General features: G+C 41.9%; 1 protein-coding gene across 3 annotated transcripts in view; it reads right to left on the bottom strand.

Moving 5' to 3' along the window:
• The window catches only part of tle5 (TLE family member 5, transcriptional modulator), a 40,233-nt gene extending 25,147 nt beyond the window's left edge, over window positions 1-15,086 (bottom strand). For 2 of the 3 annotated variants that reach the window (XM_061033147.1, XM_061033148.1), the window contains exon 1: window positions 14,540-15,086. In XM_061033147.1, coding sequence (XP_060889130.1) covers window positions 14,540-14,566 — 27 coding nt within the window. In that variant the 5' untranslated portion in view covers window positions 14,567-15,086. The remainder of the gene's footprint in view (window positions 1-14,539) is intronic. The other variant, XM_061033146.1, reaches the window with a different exon arrangement.
• Between the last annotated feature and the right edge of the window lie 1,121 nt (window positions 15,087-16,207).

Below are 16,207 nucleotides of genomic sequence, written 5' to 3'. Positions count from 1 at the left end.
GATCTAGAAAAGATGAATCAATATGTGCAAACAAACAGCTTTAACCCCTACATACATAAGGATGGGTTGAATAATGTTCCTGAATAGTTGAAGTTTTTTGCGAGGTTGATGTCAAGCAGTGTTTCCTCTACCATTATATTAGGGGGGCGGCCCGTCCGCCCTTGAAGGTCAAGTTAATATAAACTATATATATATAGATATATATATTTATTTTATTTTTTAGATTTTTTGGGGGCTTTTTGTGTCTTTATTGTAGAGATATAATAGTGGATATAGTCGGAAATCAGGGAAAGAAGTCATTTAAGGATACCTTTCCAATAGAACAGGACAGCTGTCATTAAAAGTAACGCATGAACACCAAAATTCCTTAAAGTGTTTGTGTCGGCGTCCGTCTGCCCGCACCCCCCACCCCCCCAAAGCTGTAAACCTAGGAGAAACACTGTCAAGTGCCCAGTTTTGGCTGAATGTTTCTGGCAGTTAGAGATTCAGCTTAAGACGTTCTCTGTTGGAGAAGTAGAACCAGATCATCTGAATACATTAGAATTGTTTCTACCTTAAATGTGTAATCCAGGTCTTGAGGACTGTTGTGGCTAGTTTATAAATACATATTTTAAAGAGAGAAGGGAAGTGTGGGGCCCTTAAAAGAATAAATGGCAGACATCTTGGGACACGACCCCAATCGAAAATTTGAATCCGCTTTTCTGTAAGGAAATCCACAAGGTCTGCCCAAACCTAGGATGCAGATCTGAGCTGGGGGAATTCTCTCAGTCTCTCCAGATGACCAATAGAGTGATCAAATTCCAGGTTCATTTAGCACAAGATGATCCCGAATCATACCATCATATGGCCTTTCTAAGCCTAGAGATGCAAAGAGAAATAAAATCCATTGCAGCATTAGAATGCTATTGTTTACTGAAAAAAATGTTAATTCTTTAGCTAGGTACTGTATCTCGTGAGTGTTAACCATCGTTGTACATTCTTAATATGCGTCTCTGTTTCGTTTTTTTGTCTCTATTCATGGCCATTAAGCATATTGAACTTGAACTTATGTGCGTATGTTTGTGTGTGTGAGTGTGCGTTTGTGTGATGTGTCCATCTGTCTACAGAGTAGACCCTGTGCTTAAGGGTATAGTTTTTGCCCTAGATCTGATTTCCTTACTGTGTAGCTCAGTATGCAAACATTAAACACATTAAAATTCTGATTTTCTGTCAGTCGACAGCCCCAGGCGGGGCATCCTGATCCAGGGGGAATACAGAGAGAGAAACACAAGACACGGCTGAAGAAGACAACGACAAGAAGCAACAACAAGAAAAGGAGACTATACATGTTCTAATGCATGAACATAAGGACAGACAAATGCTAACAGAGGATATAAATGCCTGATAAATCAATTTTACATTGATACCATACACGTTTAAATCATGCAATTTAAACGTATGCAAAATGAAATCAACATTAGCAAGAGCACATTCTTAAAGGCTATGAACAAATTCAAACGTTTGAATATGCATGCACCATTCATCCACACTCATGAAAGATTGGTTGTGACAGATGGCGCCTTGGCTACATGGCAGGGGTTGACATTAAGTTAAATTTGCCAGTGGACCTCTGGGCCACTAGTTTTCAAAGATCACTGGCCCAACCATTGTAATCACTGGCCCAGGAATGTTACTTTTGATTAGAAAAATAACAGTCACCAATTTACTCTTGAACCATTCTGATGCAAAAGTCAATTACAACTTTTATTTAATTAATTGAGCTCTATTTTTATTTTATCTTAAACTCATTATGTGAATAAGGAGTATGCTTGGCCCTTGTGTGCCTGTATGCACTCCCCACAACGTCTGGAAATAATCCGGAAGAGTCAGTGGATTTGAGATCTCCTCCCAGACCTGGATCAGGGAATCAGTGAGCTTCTGGACAATCTGTGGCAATACTTGCCAGCTTCAGATGCACCGATACAGAACATCCCATAGATGCCCAATTGGATTTAGGTCAAGGGAAAGAGAGGGCTAGTCAATGACATCAATGCCTTCGTCATCCAGGAACTGCCTACATACTCTGGCCACATGAGGCCAGGCATAGTCCTGCATCAGGAGGAACCAAGGGGCACCTGCGTAAGGTCTGACAATCACCCTCATGTTGTCATCCCGGTATTAAATATGTTATAAGAGCAGGGTGGAAATGGTGGACCTGCCATTTTTTGTGCTTTCTAATGAATTCCCATAGATCTGCACACTGGGCTGTGAAAACAGGTCCAGCTAGGGTACGTTGGGCCCTCATGCCACCCTGTAGTCTTGTTTCTGACAGTTTGGTCAGAAACATGGTCATTTGGTAGGTCTCTGGCATTGCTCCTTTGTGGTCTTCCTTGCACAAAGGAGCAGATACCGGTCTTGCTGCTGGATTGATGCCCTTCCAAGGCCCTGTCCAGCTCTCCTGGTATCTCCTCCATGCTCCTGACACTTTGCTGGGAGACACAGCAAACCTTCTTCCGACCACACGTATGGATGTGCCATCCTGGAGGAACTGAACTACCAGTGCAACATGACTGGGCTGCATGCAGTGCTTCATGCTGCCAGTAGTGACAAGGACACTAGCAGAACACAAAACTAAACAAGAATCAATCAGGAAGGATAATGAGAGAACATTATCCATGTAGCCACCAAATGCAAAAACATTCCCTTGTTTTTGAGTTGGTTTGCTTTTGCCTCTCCATACACTCTGTTGTCACTTTCATTTGCACCAAAGCATGTGAAATTGACTCAAAATCCCTTAAAATAAATAAAGCCTACACCAAGGAAAAGACAACTTGAATTAATCATTATTTAATTGCTAATTTTGCTAAATTTCAGATGGGTACTATTATTCCAGTGAATTCTCACAATAAAAAAGGTAAATGCAGGAGTGTGAAGGACAACTATCACATTGTTGCCCTGATTTTTCTTTTGCCACAACACAACTAGGCTACACAGGCAACTCCTAGCCCCATGTACTAAAAACTAATCACAATGTTTATCTTTCTCTCTGTCATTGACCAAAACAAGGTGCTCTATGGGGGCCTGAGAGTCCCCAACAGATGGATGCCCATAATGTTAATGAAATACTGCTATAATATTGTGACACATGCCATCTGCTGTGACAAAAAAGCTACCTACATGCTGTGAGTGAAATTGTGTTTGTTCAAGAGAGAGGCTTGGCTAATATTTGAACGTGTGTTTTGTTGTGTCCATGCTAAGCATGTATTAAGAAGCATAGAAAGTGTAAATGTGACACAGACAAGTGTGTTTTAAACCAAAACAGAGAACCGTAATGCTAAATATGTGTTAGGGACTGATTTTGTTTGTGCTTCTGTTTGTGTGTGCTCGCATCTGTGTGTGGGGTGTGACAATTCTCTATGTATGATGCTTGGCTGCCATAGAGGCAAAAATTCACTGCCATGAATCATACACAAGGATACCAGCCCACACACACACTACCTCTAATGCTAAATTTGCATAGTGCACACACACGCACACGCACACACAGCACCTAAATGTAGGACAATCTCTAATTTGATTCTGCCCTGCTCCTTTGAGACGTAATTAAAGTATTAAAAAGCTTTGTGCGCTGCTGAGGCAATTGAGACAGTCTTCAGCGAATAAATGGGATTCATCGTTTCAGGAAATTGCTGCCCCTCCCCCATATCCCCCTCGCCTACCAACAAACCCAAAGCCTACTCATTGTCACCCTTCCCTGCAAACACACAGACACACACACACACCCTTCCTGGCCTCATCATCTGGTCCAATCCATGGGAAATCTACTGTGAACCATAATGTCTGTTTTAAATAAGAATCTGGCTGCGGCTGTTTCTCTCCATAGATCAGTCAACAAAGGGAGTAGAGGAAGGGATGGAGATTACAGGGGGGCTTCAAACATAGACCACAGCACACAGTGATTAGGCATACCAACAATACATGACTACAGTACATGAATGCTGCAGAGCACACACACACACACACACACACACACACACACACACATACATACATACATACACAATAACAGCAGGATATGTTAGAAAACATCCTCCTCAGTCTAAATCCTGCCTGAGGGGAAAAGCAGTGTGGGGATTGTATTTCCTGGAGCACCGCCTGCCTGTTTACATCTCAGTTGGAGTGTGTTTGTGTGTGGTATATATGAATGTGTGTGTTGGGGGCAGGGATGGTGCCTTGGCATTGTAATCGCTCACTAATGACTGGATGTTATCTTACTCCCACTTTTAAATGAATGCAGTAGATCTACGCCGATGAGCAGTTGGCCTATTTCTCAACATTAGACTGACTGTTTTTGCCATAGCAACCAGTCCCAAGGATGCCATTTAAGCAATCCCCCTGTTCTGTCCATCACAAAGTCACTATTTTCCTGTAAGTTTGATAGTGGAGGATTGACAAATTACATTAATATTTGAAGATACCACAATAACAAGTATTCCTGCTGAGAGCGATTGTTTGCCTTTTTCAGTTTAGTGGCAAGATAAGAAATTGTATGGCTAAATTTAAGCTTAGATTCAAGTGGAGTGTGAAGTTTACAAAAATGCCTTCACAAGAGGTATAACACCGGTATACAAGGTTATGCTTAATTATTACAATACATTTGGAATAGTTCTATTAATGATTCAGTATACGGAAGGGGATAAATGTGCCACCGATGTATTTAGAACACACCACATGCAGAATGTGTTGACAATGGAGGCAAACTTCTCAGCAAATAAATCCATCACGACTTGATTTTTTTTGAGCCAGTCGCTGAGGGCTTAAGCCTTTTGCTAACACAACAGCAGCAAACAAGATCACATCCTCCATCTAAGAATAGCTCAAACCAAACAATTCGATCTAAATATCCCAGATTAGTGTTTGGACTAAAGCGTATGTGCACAGTGATCTGAACAAGCGACCGGGCTAACATGCACGTGTCCAAGCTCACCCAGGCCAACTCTGTTTGGGCCAAGCATGCCTTGCTGTTAACTGCTCAGTGTGCAGTGTGTGTGTGTGTGTGTGTGTGTGTGTGCGCAAGAGGCTGAGGAATAGGATTGTGTCTTCAGCCACTCTGGACAGGGGCTTTAGAGCGTAGGGAGAGCCTAATCCTGTTTGGGTCAGGAATTTGATTTTGATTATTATCTCTCACGAACCAAGCCATGGCTTACCCCCATTTCTGCAGCGTTATCCCCACAACACACACACACCTCCCCTTAGCAGCCCCCCAGATTTGACCTCGTTAAGACGCTTTAAAGAGGATTATTCTACTTTTATCACTTCGAGTGAAGTGCTCTTGCTTACATAGACTTGGCATGGCTAGGCCTCCCTCCCCAGAACTATCTTGACCCCCCCCCCCCCGTGCAAGGCCAGCCAAGCGCGCAAAACAAACACACACAAACATGACACTTAAGGGACTGTGCCCCACACATGCACAAAAGTGTAGTCGTCTTTAACCACACATACACGATATGTAGGCATGTACTCAACCATAGCAGACACAAGGTGGGGGATGGCATACTATAACTCAACACACACATGTTCACACATACACAGGAAAATAGTGCAGAGATTGCAAAGCCAAGGGAAATGGGCAATTTGTCAAGAGTGGGGAAAGTGGTGAGGCCGACAGGGCTGTGGGTTTGGAGACCATGGCTGAGATTAAAGCCAGCCTCGCAGAAGGGGGGCTTTAAGATTACACCCAGTACGGTTGTGTGGATGATTGATGCCTGCTTGTAAAACCAAGGTTATTACCTACACCAGCCAGAGTGGGGGGGAGGGGGCAGGAAGAAAGATTAGTCCCAAAGTTCGCAAAAATAAGTGGACAATCAAAGCAGAAAGCCTGAGTGCAGGCATGAGTCTCACAACAGGGAATTTCTGTTTTATTTGCTTGCCTAATGAATGACTGTGGAGCTGCCACTTAAGTTGTGATGTGTGCACGAGTCAAAAGTTTTAAAAAGGAGCATCTTTTTCCCCCAACACGACAATCCAAGTCAATTAATTTCAAATACTTGTTCATGAGTCCCAATCTTACCTTTATGTTATTTTACGCTGCAATAAAATTTCAGAAAGGCTACAGTTAGAGTAAGAAAAACATACTTCCTCACTTATTTTCAAGCACTGTCTTTGACAATGTGCTTGGTGCTCACTGTTTGTTAAAGGCCCTGACACATCAAGCAGACGGCGAAGAACTAGTTTCGACGAAGGCTGACTGTGGCGTCGCCTCACATTGTCTTTGTCTTGGCCAAAATTATTTGAGGCCATACTTTGTTCCACCTGTATATATACTATTAATGCCTTCAAAAAAGTAACTAAACCTGGCTTATCTTTTGCCATTTTAACCAGCAACACACTGCATTTGCCCCATTGAGGCAAGTACATGTTTCAGGACACTGGTGACTGTGCAGCCTTCGATTACATATATATTTTTAACACTTTTTTTTAGTCTGACACGCCAACATTAAATACATTTCAGTAGCCAGTAAAAAACAATTAACATGGTGTGCTGCTGATTCAATCCTCTATAACAGTGCTTCCCAAAGTGTGGGCCGCGCCCCCCTGGTGGGCCGTGTGTGTACTACAGGTGGGCCGCGAAAAGGCCTCCACCTGGTATAAAAATAAAAAAAATATCACAATATTCAGTGTTTCCCCTACCATTATATTAGGGGCATGTCACGACGGCATGTCATTTCTGTCACTACATGGTTGCGCATTTACAATTCTCCTCTGCTCTCTGTCGCGCACGGAGGATGCGCACACACAAATCCAGAACGATAAAGCCGTGGACATAATATCATATTTTACTATCTGTTTTAATCAACTTTTGTGTCTATCTTCGCATAAGATCATGTTGTCATGTCCAATATTTAACCCTTACTGAAAGTGGGAGCTGTAGTCATAACTTTATAATTTTGTATTTCAAAGTGGGCCGCGACAGTCTTAAGTTTGGGAAAGGCTGCTCTATAATAAGGATTGAACCGGCTGTAGTCAGGACTAGTTGGACTCCGACCTCACAGCAGGGTGGTGACAATACCTACCAACATGTACTCTGAATGCAACACAAGAGAAAGCAGTCCTGTCTTGTGGGGCACTTTTGTCCTCTCCTACTCCTCCCTCCTGCATGTACAGACTAAGCAAGGGAGGTTGTCATTGCCGTGCTGTGAATCCTCATGCTGCCTGAATGAGATTTTAGTGGACAAGAGGAGGCATACTGTTTCAGTTCAGGCTTTTCTGCTCTTAGGCACACAAATAGAGCAGCTAATTCTCTTGTCTGGGCTGGTGCAGTGCATTGCATATTGGCAGGTCTGTGGGGGTCTGGGTCGGTCCGGGCCAATCAAGCAGCTCCCCGTCGTGCCGCTTTGTTCCAACCCATTGCACCGTTCTGCTCTGGGGAAGGGCTGCCCTGCCCACCGCCATCACCCTCATTCTTTCCCAACTCCCACACACTCCTCCTAGGGACCCGCTGTTGAATACTGATGCAGCCGCTGTACTCCATGTACCCCCAACTACACTTTCACAAAAAAAAAACATCCATAAACACACCACCCACTTCACAACTTCATGTGATGTTGGACATAAGCTGATTTTACACATGTACTCCTGAGAATTTCAGGAATGCCCCTGAAATCCTCCTGATCTAGTTGTTCATTTTCTATTTTGGAGATTTATGCCCTTATTGGATAGGACATTGGACACAGGCTGGACTCAAACCTGGGTCGCCCGCTTGGAGGACTATAGCCTCTGTACGTTGGGGGGCTATCTAACCACTAGTCCATCTGTGGCCCAAATTCAGTTCTTACAAAACAACATTGACGTAGACTTTTTTTTTGTTTTTTTTAAAGAAAAGAAAAAAGATAGCTTGGTTATTTTATAGTAATGGAAATAGTATAAATAATAAAGTAGTATTAAACATTATAAAGGGCAGTCTTGTTTTCTCTTGGTATTTCCTGTACCTTGTAAAGTCAATGTTGGATTATTGTCTTAAAACAATTGTTTACCCGCAGAAAATATACTGACTGTTTTCTGAGTACTTTCTTACCTTTGGACTGGCCAGTAATTCTGCATTGAAATTTCTGTTTAACTGACAAGGAAATCAGTTGCCGAGGAACATCCCTAATTATGATTTGTGCAAAATTTGTATTGGCTTGGTTGGATTTAAGGGTTAAGATGCAGACCAAAATTCACTAAATTAACAACATTCATGGTTAAAGTCAAGCTGGGTTCATCTAGTGGATTTCTTTTGGTGCGTTTTTGTTAGATCTCCTGTCACCATCTAGAAAAAAAACATAAAATGGCCCAAGATTTAAAAGCGTGCACAAATATAAGTTATTATTTGTGAATGTGTTTTGCCTTTCTCTGATTGACCCGAGGTCGAAGTGTCTGTTGAAGAAAAGAAGGGATGCACCAGTCTACTCCCCTCCCTTTCAACTGACCCCATCGCATTTCAACGATCATCCAGTGTAGCCCTTCACAAAAATCAACATCACCTGTGACCCATGGCCTCGACTCATCCACTCAAAAGCGGGCCTCCTGCAGGGTGGGGCTGTTTGGGGGGGCTGAGGGGCTGTTTGTCATGCTAATCAGCTGGCCTAACCTTAACGACCCAGACATCTGCTGCCCTGCATGTGTCAAGCCCCACATTCAATTTGTCCCCCAGATACAAAAAGCAGGTAAGACCCTTGAGGCTGCTAAGAATGTCTTTCTGTGTGTGTGTGTGTGTGTGTGTGTGTGTGTGTGTGTGTGTGTGTGTGTCCTTGTTCATGCTACATGGGTGAAAGGGAAAACTCTTTATTTTTTTTTTCATGAACTAGAGCAGTAATTATTAGCTGAGTATTTTTGTGTATGTTTGTGTTGTATTGCATACACTAATGTATAGAACCCCCCCCACACACACACACACAGCCAAACGAACACGTGCGCACGCGAGTGTGTGTGCAACAGAGCAACAAAGCAGGGGTGGGGGTTGTTTAATGGGCGAGACAGGGGACCATGGGGATTAAGCTCCCCCCAGCTGGAGGCTTTAGAGGAAAGGCTGGGGGCTGTCCTGTTAATTCAAGTGGGCTTAATAATGCCTGTGCACCCTCTGCCCCTGACCCTCCCACCACTACATCAGATCAGAGAGGAAACTCATGATAAAGGGAGACAAGCAGGGGGAGGAAGAGGGAGTGTGTCTGTGTGTGTGTGGAGGGGGGGGGGGGGGGGGGGGGGGGGGGGGGGGGGGGGAGTACAACCTGTAGCCATCTCTACAGTCGAGCATGGGGTCAGGGGACTTGAGAGATTTCGCCTCCATATTACTTGCCTTCTCTCCAGCTTTGGCGCTGTGCCTTTCTGTTGCTCCACTTTTAATCCACAGTCAGCTTTGTTGAAGCTGCATTAGGATTAATCAACACCCAAACAATATGGCAAATGCCATCAACTGGGTCAGGCACTATGTCACTAACAAATGAGGCTTTTCCCTCTTAAAACCAATGAACTGTGTCTGTGACAGTGGATGTGCTAGTGACTTAAAAAAAGAGACACATCCTCTGTTAAACCTTGATTTTCTTGTACCTAACTTTAGTACTAAAACATAATTATTATGAGGTTTACAGATATGATAACACCATTGCAATTAAGTGAATTGATAAAAACATAAACCCTGAAGCAAAACTTAATTTTCACTTTATGAACCGAAAATAATTATCCTTAAAAAACACAATTCATAAGTGAAGCTAGTGCTCCACAAATTCACAAAAATATTGATTTCCCCCCCCCCCCCCCCGACATTTTTCAGGTAAGTTGCATGTGTGAATGAAAACAGCCAAGTTTTTCAGACGGCACTTCTCCAGCCAGCACCCTATTAAAATTCTAAATTAAGTGGGGTGAGCAATTATGTGAACATAGGCAAGGCAATATTCAGGAAAATGATTCGCAAGCACGCGGGCAGTGGTGATGAATTGTATTACAATGCGACAGGTTAGCAATATATATAGCAACTGGTGTGATCATTGTTTTTGTAGGGAAGGTGTCTCATACTCTTTTCTTGAAAGTATGATCTGCACCACTCATTCGTTCATACTTGAAATATAAAATACAACAACGCGTTGATATACGGTTACATCTTTTTAACTTCATGTCCTGACTCCTGACACCCCTCCCGTCCAACAGGGAGAGTCTTCTTCTGAGAATAGGCAACTCAGGAAGATTTAAGGGGCAGATTTTCAAGGATGCACGTGTGAAAAACTTTATGACAGATAGCCATGAACCTGTATTTATCTTGGAAAAAAAAAAGTAGAAATCAGGAAATTGCCTGGCCCAGTGTGTGTCTGTCTTAAAATCTTCTGTGATATGTCTTTATATAACAGTTAATCAATAAAATGGATTATTTCCCTTTCATTTAACAATGAAGTGTTTATCCAAAAAAAAAATTGTTCATAATTCACAAAGATTAAAGCATTATTAAAATACAATGTATTAAACATATCCAACATCACCACCAAAACAGCAGCTTCTCCAAACCCTGTGCAGCTTTAATTAGATATGAAAGGACATCTGATTATGCCCTTCTAAAGTTGAGATTACGCACATTTGTTCATCTCATATGCCAGTAGAGATTCTTCACACTAATACTACCACAGAGTGCAAGACAGGAAATAAAAGAGGGCAGATTCTGTGGTAACTGAGCCAGTCTGAGAGATTCATCATCTGTCATTACGAGGCAGTGCTGCTGTTACTCTCTCATCCTCCACCTCCTTATCTTTGACACTCATATCTATACGGGTGTCACACATTCTCTCATCCCTGGGCCCCTGTGACAGCAGCAGCAGCAATGGAGGAGAAAGAGGATTTAAGAAGGGAAGATGTGTGTCTGTGCACAGTGGGGGTGGGGAGGGGGTCAGTACACAGGTGTATTATTTGTTGGGGGCTGCCGGTGGAAAGTGCTTGTTGTAGCAGGTTAAGGCTAAAGCAGCTGTAGGCATGCAAAATTTCCAAAACCTAATTTTTTTAATCCCATGTGTCTGGTCTTAATACTCAAGTCAAGATGTGTAAGGGTACTCAAGGATTAGGAAAATAACCTCCTAACAGGCAGGCATGCAGGCAGCCAGCCAGCCAGGCAGGAGTGTAGTGGCCCAGATGCTCTCACCCTGGAAAAGGTGAGTTGGTTCTTACACCATCGGGAGATGACTGCTTCTTCTCTTTCCTCAAAGAGTATTATGAAAGCAGGGCTCTACAGTTACATCTTGTCGAAGTGATTCGGAAAATTATTGTTGGTGAATATTATCTTTTTTTTTTTTTTTTTAAGATTTATCTTTGGGCATTTTGTGCCTTTATTGGAGAGATAGGACAGTGGATAGAGTCGGAAATCAGGGAGAAAGAGAGTAGGGAACGACATGCGAGAAAGGAGCCACAGCTCCGATTCGAACCCGGGCCGCCCGCTTGGAGGACTACAGCCTCCATACATGGAGCTTGCGCTCTTATTATCTTATATATTATCTTAACATTATCTAGAATGGGTGTCTTTATTTTCAAGGATCCGGCGCTATAAAGACGAATATTGCCTTTCTCGATGCGATGTGTAGCGGTGTGCAGAAAGAAAAATAATGTCAACCTTTTTCCCAATATCGCTTTGCTACTGTACAGATGTCACTTTTGCCACACTTACTGCTAATATTCTAAAAAGCTAACCAGTGGGTTGACGTTTGAAAGCATCGTTTAGCAACATACTCTTTACGCTATAATGTAGACGCTATAATGTTAATCAACTAGCTCGATGTTCTAAGCCTTAAAATGGATCCTTCAAAAGTAATATCAACAGAAATGCACCCTAAGACCTTTACCTTTCACTGTTAACAAATTTCCCTTTATTTCTACCTGCTATTATCTTGCATTACACTCTTAATGTGCAGTAACATTGTTACTATAGTGACATGTAGCTACTTTAGACAACATCTACCCTCATTGTCCATGTCTCCAGAACTTAAGTGTCTCATATATAATACATGAAAAATCAAATGGATATAGCTTAGATATTGTACAGACGTATGAAGAAGAGCACAAAATAGTACTCTTTAAGTCAATGTGTTAACCCATTTCATTCAAGGTACATTAAGTTGGTCTTAGTTATTGACAGACATTTAATCAAGGCTAAGTCAACAGAAAGGATAACAAAAGCTGTAGCTGTAAGATATACAGCTTTTCAGATTGACCATCTTAGTACACAGAGGCTGAACTCAGTGGAACACACTGCCTTGCAAGACTTCACTCATTTGACAAGCCAGGCAGCAACCAGAGGTTCACATATCTCCCATCCTGCTCCCTTGTCTGCAAACATACATCAGCTGGCTCAGATCCGCAGCAGCAGCAGCACACCACAGCCACAATCGGGCTTCCACACAGGCTGACTGCCAAAGGGCAAAGCATTCATGTCACATAAGACATTCAGGTTCTAGCTTTAGTAGACACTTCTTTGCCCTTCAGCGGCTAAAGAAAAAGTAAGACAGTACCAGAGAGAAACACAGGTCACAGCCCCTGGCAACTAGGGCTGCACAACATATGACACTATTTAATCGTTATCGCAATGTAAGTGCCAGTCATACTTTGACCAGTCATACTGAATTAAATACTTTGGATGGTGTAGAACAACACATCCACTTTTAATAACAGTGATTTGGATTCAATTGCAGGTGAAAGAAGATCTCCTCTTTGTGGTGATGTGGATGGATTTTTATTGGTTTATAGTTATAGCGGAGGAAGAGAGCTCCTCAGCGGGCAATCTGCATTGGCTTATAACGAGAGAGTCTCTTGACGGGTTTCCTCAACAGAAACAGTCTGTTTGTGCTTTTAACATAATTTAGAGACAATAAGACCAGGCAGGCACTTTCAGCACTATCTTCTAATTTTTCTATGTTTGTTTCTAGGAATTCTCGGTCTCAATAGGAAATGCTTTACAGCCATGAAACCAGACAGTGACTTTCTCAGTCAGTCCTTGCGGATGAGATCGTTGTAGAATAGATTGAAATGCTTAAGAAGTTGACTGTCTTTGACCTGGGTGAAAGTTGAGTCCCTGTCCTTCACTTGTTGCCCCCTCTGTCTTGCTGCTGGGCCAAAGTAACATGGCAAGCTTGCAAGAGCATCAGATCAACAAGTGGGGCGAATCCAGACTTTTGTGACTGGGGTTGCCCAGCTATGGCCCTGACTAATGCAGGAGTGGCATGAAGTTTGAGTGCATACACACAAAGGACATCATTATTAACCCTGTCCCCACTAATCATATTTACCGTTTACATTATAAAGTTAAAATTATACCATGACATATTTAAGATCAATAAATGTTAATGTACTGTTAAAAAACAGTAAACATGTCTCCAAGACATTTGTTATTAAGTAAAATTTGAAGGGCATCCCTTCAACATAATAAATAAATGTACGTAAACCAGTTTAATGAACTCAAAGTATGATGTTTGTTTAGGCCTTGTAATAAGACAAGATGAGATAATTCTTTAGAAGTCCCACAAGAGAGGAATTTGCATTGTTACGGGAGTAAAGGCAAACATACAGCAACAATTAAGCAAAGGGGTTCTATGAAAAAAGGAATTGATTAATCGCCAGAATAATCAAGAGAATACTCGATTAAAACTTGATTACTGCGGCCATAAATCACACATTCTGTATTCTCCTCATAAAGTGTTCTTACTGTTGTGTTTTCCTGTGCTGCATTAACACAAGATCTTAAAAGCAAGAATAACGATGGGATACGAAATGGGGTTTAGTGCATGTTCTCATTGAACCAAAATGAACTAATTACGATGGGATCTATATATGATTAGAGTGGGTTCTTAATCAGTAACACATTTCTTGTGTGAGCCCTTAACTGGAAGCACAGACATTATCCCTTAAGTGACAAAAAAAAACCACAGTTCTTCCAGTCACTTAACATAAATGTTTGACCAATGGGCTGAGAGACTTCATCACTGATGAAGGACTGGACTGAGTTTCTGTTACCATGGAAACTTGAGATTTAGGGGAGCAGGGGAGATGTGTGCTTAAAAAAAAACAAAAAAAAAACCCACCTGCACATAATAGTGTGCAGTGAACTTTGATTGGTTCAGTATCCATGCCATGACCAGAATGACAACATCTCCGTTTAGTTACAACAGGCCAGCAGCTAACATGAGAAACAAAAAAAATGCTTCTTTGAATTTTAGATTGTGCAGTCTAATGAGACTAAAGTGACACAAAGATGTAAAAAATCACAAGGGTGAAACACGACGCATCCACAGGAGGTGTTTGATTTAGAGGATAATCAGAAAATGAGTCTTACATTAAAATAGTTTTTTGTTTCCAAAACCTTCTTCTGCAGAACTTAAAGACACTGCAGTCACACACTGTCGTACAATACATCTCATGTTATCTCTATTTAAATGAATACAGGGGTTGAATATAAAAACAGGTAGCATACATTACAGCCTACCAAACTAACCTCGGTGCGTTCAGTGGAGAAAAACACATGATTTTCTTAACAAAAGTCAAATTAAGATGCACTTACTGAGTGTCTTGATTGTGGAAACATCATGTCAATTCCTTGTTTGTTGCTGTCCTCCCAAACACAATCAACTGAGTGCCCTGTGTTTATATTTTTCCTTGCGTTTTGGTCCTTTGTCCAAAGCTAGCCTTTAACTGGAGCTGTCCAGCGCTAGCAGAATCCTAAGCTAACGGTGGCTAGCACTGCCTGCAAAAAAATAAAAAAATTAAGCTGAATATGAGCGATGCACTAAGCAGCCGTACGCGAAGGTTTCTAAACGAGTCGGTGGCTTGTCGAGGTGATAGAAGACCATTCGCCTAACGCCTGTCTGAACCCTGTATTTACCGTGAACAGAAAACTACCATCAGTTCTGGTTTCCTCGCTGGCTAAGCTAGCTAATTCTTCAAAAGCTGTCAGTCAAAATGATCCATCGCTGTTGCTGTTCAACGCACACAGCGTGTAAATTAATTAATGTACACAGCGCCGTGTGGATGTAGCTAGGAAGGCGCAGGGTAAATGCTTTCTTCCTCCGTCGTCTTGTGCTCCTTTCAAAAGCGTCTGACTTCACCGTCTTCAGCCAGCTGCGACCTGCTCGGGAGTAAAAAGTACGATGCAACAAAAAAAAAAAAAAAAAAAAACGGTCTAAATCTCAGAAATAACAAAATGTCTGCGGGTTCGTTTAAGTTGAATCCCGTTTCGTCCAAACCACTACAAATAAATCTCGCGAGTGGAAAAAAAAAAAAAAAAGAGTTAATCTGTGTCGTCGCTTTAAGGCAGGCGTGCTAATCAACTTCAAAATTAAAGCAATCCTTGGTTTGAGTTAAAGTCTGAACGCTCTTCGGAGAAAACAGAGGATTTGTCAGTGTTGTCGTGTTGAAGCAATAAAAGTCAGTCCATTCCTTGAGCTGGAAGGTAAGGCGCGACGCTGCTGCTGCTGCTGCTGCTGCTGCTGCTGAGTTGTCCGCCCCACACAGAAACACAGCGGATAGATGAGCGCTACAGTGTAGACCTACACCCCGCAGATCTACCTCATGAGCAGGCTGATGTGTGAGCATCTAGCGCCTCTAGTGGACAGGTCCCCACCCTGCCACAGACACAAGTGTGTGACTGCGTGTACTAAGCAATGTTTCATTAAGTTGACCACTTAGCAGTATGAACAAGCGCCCATGTGTGATTCATCTTTTTAAATAACACAAAATCTGAAAATGTCACGTTTCATACATTCATGTCTAAATTCATCTTTTCACTCTACATTATTGCCTTTGTTTCAGTCTTGTCTATATTGCTGTGCATGAAATTATATGAAGATCACATGTATCTTTAATTTTACTCTTAAAGTATTTAGAATTCAGACTTTCAATCCTGTTTTTATTTTTAGCCACTGAGCCCCTTTCCAACACATTTTTTTAATCACGTGACCGTGAATTAATTTAAAGATTGCTCTTTTGACATTATATGATGCATCAGCAAATTGCACATCACAGAACCAGCCTGTACAGAGCTTGTTTATTTGGCCTTAAGTTTCTCTGAAAACTCACATCAACTTGCAGAGTGCCATGAAAAAGAGAAAAAAAAAAAGATGCATCTTTTTGAAAAGCTTGTCTGTGATTTGAGTTGCTACTGAGTTACATTTTCTTTCCAAGCATGTTTACCATATTCTGTCTATTACTGTTACTTGGGGTCTGTTAAAAT

Source organism: Labrus mixtus, chromosome 3 (genome assembly GCF_963584025.1).
Source record: "Labrus mixtus chromosome 3, fLabMix1.1, whole genome shotgun sequence".
NCBI classification, from domain to species: Eukaryota; Metazoa; Chordata; class Actinopteri; order Labriformes; family Labridae; genus Labrus; species Labrus mixtus.
The sequence above is the reverse complement of the archived record's forward strand: the minus strand, read 5'-3'. Positions and strand labels throughout refer to the sequence as shown.